The 9,276-nt window shown below is 33.6% G+C and overlaps 1 protein-coding gene across 2 annotated transcripts in view; it reads right to left on the bottom strand.

Moving 5' to 3' along the window:
- Positions 1 to 2,918: 2,918 nt before the first annotated feature.
- The window catches only part of LOC139489664 (tubulin polymerization-promoting protein family member 3-like), a 6,849-nt gene continuing 491 nt past the window's right edge, over positions 2,919 to 9,276 (bottom strand). The window contains exons 2-4 of one of the 2 annotated variants that reach the window (XM_071276314.1): positions 7,093 to 7,297; positions 6,464 to 6,632; positions 2,919 to 3,235 (exon numbers count right to left, since the gene is read on the bottom strand). In XM_071276314.1, coding sequence (XP_071132415.1) covers positions 3,062 to 3,235; positions 6,464 to 6,632; positions 7,093 to 7,292 — 543 coding nt within the window. In that variant the 5' untranslated portion in view covers positions 7,293 to 7,297 and the 3' untranslated portion in view covers positions 2,919 to 3,061. Of the gene's footprint in view, positions 3,236 to 4,919; positions 5,272 to 6,463; positions 6,633 to 7,092; positions 7,298 to 9,276 lie in introns of those variants that run through there. The other variant, XM_071276312.1, reaches the window with a different exon arrangement.

The raw sequence follows: 9,276 nt of genomic DNA, 5'->3' as shown, positions 1-9,276 counted from the left end.
ATGAAAGTAAAACTACGGTCAAGCATTTGATTACTAATTCGATGCACATAAAATCATTCTTATACGGTTAAAAGCAATGAGAAACATCTATTTTTAATCTATAAAATAAAATCAAACAGACCTATAAAAATCCAATTGCACGTGTTGGTTTAATCTAATCTATTCATATCTTTATTTATGTTTACATCGCTTATATGGTCATCTGAGGTCAAATCGAGATGGCGTCTGGACTAAAATACACACGAAACGAACCTATATTTTATCTACCCCATGCTCTGTAAACTGTTTATTTTAGACTTTTGATAGTGTGGATAAATGTTTTACATTGTTATAAATCAAATATGAGAATTTGAGTCATTTCGGTTACCATGAATTTGACAGCTAGTGCCCCTTTCGTGTGTATTTTAGTCCAGACGCCATCTAATTAACTATCGATTTGACCTCAGATGACCATGTAAGCGATGTAAACATAAATAAAGATATGAATAGATTAAACCAACACGTGCAATCGGATTTTTATAGGTCTGTTTGATTTTATTTTATAGATTAAAAATAGATGTTTCTCATTGCTTTTAACCGTATAAGAATGATTTTATGTGCATCGAATTAGTAATCAAATGCTTGACCGTAGTTTCACTTTCATTGTTGACATTATTTTTCTTTAAATAACCAGTACACGTACAATGCATGCGTTGTCAATCTCTAGCTAGGGGTTAAATTGAAGTTCACATGAATACGGACTTAAAGAGGTCGAATCATGTGAAAACCTATATTATCAATGTTTCTTAGCGTAATTTGACAAAATTGAACCTTTTTGGCTGCAAAAAGCGAATTGTTATGTCACTATTTCACTTTCATTATTGATTGAACAAAAAAAATCAAACTTTAGATTTTTTTATATATCTCGTAGCTAGTGCCCCTTTAAATTAAATTGCATAAATCCAAGTCATTTGGACTTCGGTGGATATTTGTCTATTTGTCAATCAACCCACACCTTTTTGTTTTTTAACGTTTAAAGGCGTTTTTTAAGATGACAAATTATAGTTGCTCGATTTTATTTAGGACACGTAAATGTTAAAAAAAATAGATAAATAATTACCAGTATTTCCTCTGTTAAGAAAACCACTACTTTTTTTTTTAAATTTGCATGCTAGTTATTTATCAAATGTATAGTATACACGAATAAGATAAAGGATTAAAACAATTTTACCCAGTAAACATACCATTGTCACGTAAAGCTGCTTGCAAAATCAACCCTTGCTTAGTCTTGAATATGTATGACATATTTTCCACTGGACATTAATGAGCGACAAAAAACCAACCGAACGACATAAGTTTCGATGAAGTTTTAATTTGAAACAGATTACTTTTTTTATATTTAAGAGACCAGAAGCCCTGGATTAATCATAACTCGTATATCTTGTATACTCTTTGACACATTCCGCATTTTCATTAGTCATCTATAAAAGGCCCAGTATGTCCACTTTTTTTGGATAGCTGCGAAGAAGCACATAAAATTTGCGGCGTAGCTTGATAATTATCACAAGTTCTTGTGAGGGAAACAATGCGTGCTTGTTGTCATTAAGGACCTCTGGTGTGTCCAATGAGTGTCTCGCCTGCTTGACTGATCATGAATATTTTTTTGTTGGCAGCTTAAAAGAGAAAGTTCTACAACAAAAATCGCATAAACTTTACATTATCCATTATCCATGACAATGAGGTCAAAGTAAAAAAAAACGCTACAAAACAGACATGTACACCAACTATACTTTAATTATTTCTTGAAGTATCTAAGAGAAAGCCTTAATCAGGAACACTTAACAGTGACCGATGAACCATGAAAATTAAGTCAAGTCAAGTCAGATGATAAATCACGCCAGGCAGACATGTGCTGCACCTAACTAATAATAAACAAGCATTTATCCAAAAAAAATATACATTTTTAGTGAGCAGTCACTTGACCATGCAAATGAAGTCAACGACAATAGATATAACAGACAGAATGTTCGTAACCGTTAAGGCATCACTATACAAGGTATGATAGTCCAGATCTTCTAGACTCTGAAATATATAAAACTTTATACAAACAGTTAACGACACATTATCGCAGGCGAGGCAAACATTAACGAGGTAAACTTTCACTTTGCAATAGCGTGCACCTTGTCACCGTTACGGCGTAATAAAGCCAGTAAGAAATATTTGACACCATTCAATTTCATAAAATGAAATTAAGGTTGATGACGATCTCATTAAAATAAAGATCTCTGATTTCGTTAAAGCTCTTAGTACGACGAATAAGCGAGTTATGATAGATCTGAATTTCTTTTTTAAAAATCTATCTTGGAACGAATTTTGATGAATAATTTTTATATCCTACAAAATATAAAAACTTTCTACATTCCATACATTTATGTAACAGAATGAAAACTATATTGTTTTGGTTAGTCCGATTTCGCACCAAACTATTGTAGTTGAACTTTTAAATGATATTCCATAACCTAAATGGAACCATTTTTTTCCAAAGAGAATCCGATTAATATAAGCTTGAAGCCTCGTGTAGTTTCATTACCTTTTTACGTTTATTTGTACTTTTTCAAAGTTAAGTGCAAATCGAATTCTCCTTAACTCGAAACTCAATTATATATTATTACAATTTTATATCATATTGTATTATTCATAGCAGAAAAGGAAATTTGTGGGATACCACCATGGGACAGCAACAAAATGACACAAATAACCATAGACATCTACTGACCAGTGCAGTGACAACACCCCTTGACAAACATTGTTTAAGGCAAAACTATTGACCAGTCGTATTCGGTCTTTCGCTGTCTTGCGAATGTATAAAAAAAGATACAATGTTTAAAAGTACCATTCACTTACTTGTTTTCTATTAAATTACGAAAATCAAAACCACATCGTATTAAACATTTATTTTGTCAATAATATTACCCGTTGTTTGGCAAAACTATGGTAATAGATAGTCATACGCTATGTACATATATTTATAATATCTGCTGCTTTGTATGAAAGTACAGTATTTGCATTGCATGTGTGGTCATTATTGTTTTGTGCCGTCTCCTTTGTATCCTGTGACGTAACCTTTATCCTCAAATCGATATTCTCTTCCATCAATACCCTTTCCTTTGCCAGATTCGTCGAACCTCTCCTTATGAGCCCCTGTGTATTTTGACGTATCTGTCAATCCACTGACGTTCCCCGTCTTTGAAATTTTCTGCAAAAATCAATGAAAGTGTCATATATTTACTACTATATGAAACACCAACACGATTCTTAAGTGAATTTTGATTTAAAAAAGTATTCGCTGTCTTAAAAGTAAGCAGTTATATAATTATTGCCTTTTCAACCAGTTAGTACATTTTATTTGGAGAAAATCCTACTTCTGAAGAAACTAAGTAAGTAATTTCAACAAGGAATTACAACTAATATTGATAAAATCGTTAAGACATGCAAGCTTTCTGGAGGGGCTTCTTGCAGCACAACTGTCTGTGTGTAGGATAGTATTCAAAATATTTAAAATAGTCATAACAATATTGCAATTTACCTCCTCGTCATCCCACATCATTCTATTCATTATAATGGAGAAAACAAAACAAAACCCAAGAGGAAGCCGTCGTTGTTTAAAAAAAGCCAAATCAAAAGCTTTGTTAACATCAGCATAAATACAGAATGGAAAATACCTGGCGGAGTTAAGGTACCATGCTGGACTGCCATTCCGTTTTCCGTCTTGGCGAAGTGTCTGCTGCAAACTTATACCTCGTATCTTTGATACAAACTTATCATGCACATGAAATGTAGTTTATATACTGTAACAAGTATAGACGACGACGTAATATGAAAAGCGAATTAAAAAAAAATTGAAGCCTGATCCTTGTTCTTAAATGTTGCTTTGTGAAATGAATAAACAGACAAACGCAGGATTTAAAAAAAAATATGTTTAGATATTAGGGAAGATGGGGTGAAAAGTGTTAACATGTAGATTGCAGTCCCCATAAATATTGTTTTTGTAAATTGTTATTTGAAAATAATTTAAAGAAGAACAGGATTCCTATGAAATAAATAAAAGACAACATTACATAAGGCGTTATAAAATTTATGACGAAAGAGCACGGTGTGCCACAACCGCTTCAATTATCTCCAATGTACACGTGGAGCAAGCATCTACATTTGAAGTCTTCGTTGTTTTTTTCACATATTTCGTACTGCTCAGCATTTATTTCTTATTGTAGTTATACAAATGTAATATTAGAGTTGAATTTGGTGGTTTCCTTGGACCAAAGTGCACGTGTGGTATTCGTGAATTGGTTCGTTTACATCCTCCATTGTGGAAAATAAGAATAGAAGCACATATTAAAATGCAGTTATTGTATGAGTAAAAGCAAAAAACTATTTAATGCGTGTTAATAAGTCAAGAAATTAATAAATATAAAAACACAAAAAAAATATGTACAGAGAGAAAAGGGGGTATTTCCCTAGCACCTATACAACCGACGGTCGATTGGCGTTTCATATTGGTTTTAATCTAATCTTAAACTGAGATTCAAGGTTATTCTGGTTATTTGACGAGTAGTAATGTTTGCTGTAATTCATTGCTGCACATCAACATGGCAAAACCGTCCATACCATCGTGTCAAAATGTTAGAAATCAGTTGTGGACATGTTACTTCCTGCACTTTCTACGTGGTTTTCAACTTATTGCGAGACACCCATTTCATGAAGGAAATCAATTTAAACCTCGAAAGCTGTGGGTTCGTTTCGATTACATTTCATTTAAACTCAATTTATTGTGCATATTAAACGGATAAAACGCCAATTTAGCTATTCCAACGACTAAATAACTTCAGCAAACTAGAGTCTCGACATGAAAAAATATCGACTGCGTATAAATGACAAAATGATATAAGTTTCGAATTTAATTAGAGATTCTATATACAATTTGAACAGACAAATGGACTAACAACTATAAATATTTGAAATGTTAAAAAATATTTGCATAAACCTCGGACTATTACACTAGTATAACAGTCCCAGCATAAACATTTGACAAAACACGCATATCAGCTTCAGTTATTTCTCTTTGTCAAAAGTGCCGGCACCCTTATATTGGCCGACATAACCTGACTTTTCAAATCGATCTTCTCGTCCCGTAACACCCTTCCCTTTTCCTGAATCGTCAAATCGTTCTTTATGAGCCCCTGTATATTTGGAAGTATCTGTCATCCGATCAACACCTCCTGTAGCAGATGTTTTCTGAAATACAATGTAGCATGCATGTTCAAGGCGAAGTTATAGCACAACACAGTTCTATAGCTAAGCACCAGTTCAAGGCGAAGTTAATATAGCATAAAACAGTTCGAAGTAGCGATCCAAGGCGAAGGTAGACCAAGTTATAGCACAAAACAGTTCGAAGCAGCTGTTCAAGGCGAAGTTATAGTACAAAAAAGTTCGTTGCAGTTCTTGAAAGGCAACGTTATAGAACAAACCAGTTCGATGCAATCACTTTCAGCCGTCCATTACACGTATATATATAATCTTAATAACGTCTTGCAACTTGGCTTTGTTAATTAAGGCAGAAATAAAACCTTTTTTTTTAGATAGAATTTAGATTGAAGAAAAGAAAAAACAAGATTTTAGTTATTTTGGGTGAGTTTATTCCAAAATTAAAAAGTAGAAGTTTGTTGCTAAATAAAGGTATTCCATGCATCACCAATAAATATTAACTTTAAGAATATTAGTATAAGATTCCTACAGCTGCATGAAAGTAGAAAGAAATAATTTTGACACAGCATATTAAACATTCAAGTTTCTATACATAAAAGGTTTGATTTCTAAAGAAGAAAGAATGTGCATCGATTTCACCAATTAATATGACTTTGTGTATGTTAAAACATTTTGTATTCAGTTAGTGTTAGTAATATTAGCGATGTTAAGAGTCCACACAGAAAGTAAAGCACAGCACACATTCCTGGCTACAATCTAATTAAAAACCAATCTCTCATCGCTCCTGTTTCTGATATGTCGCGTGGGAGTCTCCCACGCGACATATCAGAAACAGGAGCGATGAGAGATCGGTTTTTAATTAGATTGTCCTGGCTACAGTATGTACAGTAATAGTACATTGTATCATGGACAAGAACACGTTAATAAGTGAATACTAGTTGAAAGGGGTCCGGTTAACGTCTGTAATGATATCATATTATGTTATTTCATCCTGCAATTGGGTGTCTTACTATACAGATACAGCTCTACAGATATCGATATGCTGTATCTGTATACTATATAGATATCGCTTTAAAGCTCCGCCTACTGCCGGACTACGTTTGTGTATTGTATATTTATGGTCTCTGCTAGAGATTTTAGTCTCTATATTTGTTTTTAAAGATATTTTGTACTATGCTCATTGTGAACCCATTTATTAGAAAAAATCTTCTTCTATACATACCGTAGCATGCACTTCAGGATTTTTTTTATCAAGTATTCTCTTCACAAGTTTTTGTCGGACTTCAGCCACTGGTGTGTCTTTTTCTTCCTTGGGCTTACATTCCTTATAAACTTCAGCCATCTTATCGAGGACTTTATCTACTTTGGCTTTATCTGTTAGATCAAGCGTTCTGTCGAAAAGGAAAGAACAAAGAACAATCTTATAGTTTCGAATAGACTTCGAACAAGTCCGTTGTTCTAATAAAAAAAAATGCTATTCAAATTCATTAATATAATGTCTAATTACATGTATAGCCGATTGCACCGAGTGTGTTGCTAAAGGTAATATCTTTGGTTAGCTTGCTTGCTAAAGCTGAACAGTGAATTCATTGTGAGGTTAGGGAAACTCCTATAAGAGTAGATTAGTCTGACAGATAACCAATCAATCTGTCTGTAGAACTAGACTACTTCGAAATGAGGGTTCTTACCTAATAATGACTTCACGGTTCAGCTAGCAAGCAAGCTAACCAGAGATATTACATTTAGCTACACACTGGATGCAATCGGCTGTTACATCATTTTTGTATTTGGAATTAAAATTATTTAAGCTATTTGAAATTAGCCAATACAAATAAAGGGCAATATAATTACTTTGTTGTTTTATCTTGGACGTATGGAAACACACTGCTATCCATTCTCTGTCTTATAGTTGTGTCCTTCCCTAAACAGTCCTGAACCATTTTACCCCATGCTTTACTGGTCATTTTATTTGGGGGTTTGTCTTTTGAATTGAGAATATTGAAATTTCTAAATACTTCACAGACATCGTCAATCTCGCTACCAGATGCCATTTTGCCTGAAAAATATAATACATAATTTTTCTTTGCTTTCTCCATATCAGCAAATGTGACTTTAAGTTGATATGAAAATAAGATGTGGTATGATTGCCAATGAGACAACTCTCAACAAAAGATCATTTTAGGAAGATACATATGGATATGGGATAAATATCTAACAGAAAATGTGAGGTTTCAGATATCCTTATATATATTCGTGTAAAATGATATGTCGAATTTTGATTCAAAATGTACTACTATTATAGCCGACCATAAGGGTATGAGTTTTTCTCACTGTTGACGGTTGGTTGTATATTTAATTGCTTACACCAACTTCATTGGAACTTTGGTAGATAATTTAAAGTTATGACTAGTCGTACATTTTATTTGTTATATCTGATAGCATCGTTTGCCAAGTATGTACCACACACTTTGTTAAGTTACTTACACACCAAAAGTAATGCATATATGTTTCTATTATCCATTTGTGTTCAATGTTATCATAAGCAAACAAAATTAGAAGCTAATATATTACGATGCCAGTGTGCATAAACCCTGATAATCTTTTATATCGACAGACATTGATATTATTTTACAATATCTATATATACACGAAAGACGATGATATGCGTATCGCACTATTTTTGAACGTTTTCCCCGTGTCCCTTAAATGGTTTTATACGCTTCTTTGTCTAAATAAAAACGTAAACTTAATAATCTCTGCTGTCGTATTTTCACGTCGCTGATAAATTTTTCGTGTGAATCATTAAATTTCAAAATATAGAGACTTGACTGTTGCAGATGTCAGACATAAACTACGCTTTGTGTTTCAAACGGACAGACGTACGTATGGATCCGAGCAGTTATTTTACCTACAGTGGCCATCGGCAAGGAAGGTACGTAACCTTTATTTTAATTTGACCTAAAAAATCACAAAAATGAAAAATTGGATCAATGCTGAAGTAAAACTCTTGGGAGTTATACAGATAACATAAACTACGTATCCTATTTGTGTTTCAGGCAGATGGACGGACGGACGTATGGAGTCGAGTTACGATAAGGCCTGTTTTTGCCACCCCCCCCCCCCTATTTTCTCATTTTCTAAATTTTGTTTTGGAAAGCTACTTCTCACGTTAAAATATTCCCTTAGCTTTGAAGTTTGTTTGGATGAACTTCAAAACCATTAATTTCAGGGGTCCTGATCCCAAAATCCCGGGCTTAAAAACACGAAATCCCGAGGTCCCGAATTTAAATAAATTTATAAATCCCGACATCCCGAAATTCGAAAAAAGAATACCCGGATCCCGAAAGGATCAATCCCGAAATCCCGAGCTTAAAAGCACCCGATCCCGGAGTCCCGATAAAGGCCCTATCCCCCTTCACACATGAGAAACCCTAGAAAACGAGTAATCTAATTCCGTCCAAAGTAGTTGCCTTTCTTAAATCTGAGTGCGGTCCCTGTACAAAGTTGAACATTAATGGAACTGCTGGATTCAAAGAATACGCAAAAAATTTATAACTGACATAGCTAGTATTCTATTATTTTATATACATCATGTAAAACCTTAACAAGAATGGGCTTACATTTATTAATTTGGTATTAATGGCATATCTTTACAAATCCTACATGTATTAAATCTTCTTGGGATGTTCATCAGTTAATGTTATATGATATCAGAAGGTACAAATTGTTAACTTCAAGATAGCTTCAAGTGGCGCATACATGTGGGATTTCCACCAAACTAAATTTTGTAAGGGTTCCGCGGAACCCAGTGTCTCGTCTACTTTATGAATCTAATAAATGTTTTAAGAACTTGAACGGCAGACTGAAATTTAAACTGAAAGAAAAACTAAGTCCAACTTTAAGTAAAATACGGAAAAACAGGATTCTTTTTTCAAAATTTACTTCTGTATACTATCTTATGATCATAAACAAGCTTCTGTCCAAGTTTGGTAGAAATCCAGACCACAGAGTAAACATTCCGTAGTCGACGCCGCC

The sequence above is a fragment of the Mytilus edulis genome, chromosome 9 (assembly GCF_963676685.1).
Source record: "Mytilus edulis chromosome 9, xbMytEdul2.2, whole genome shotgun sequence".
Classification (NCBI taxonomy): domain Eukaryota; kingdom Metazoa; phylum Mollusca; class Bivalvia; order Mytilida; family Mytilidae; genus Mytilus; species Mytilus edulis.
This window is presented reverse-complemented; position numbering and strand designations above follow the sequence as displayed.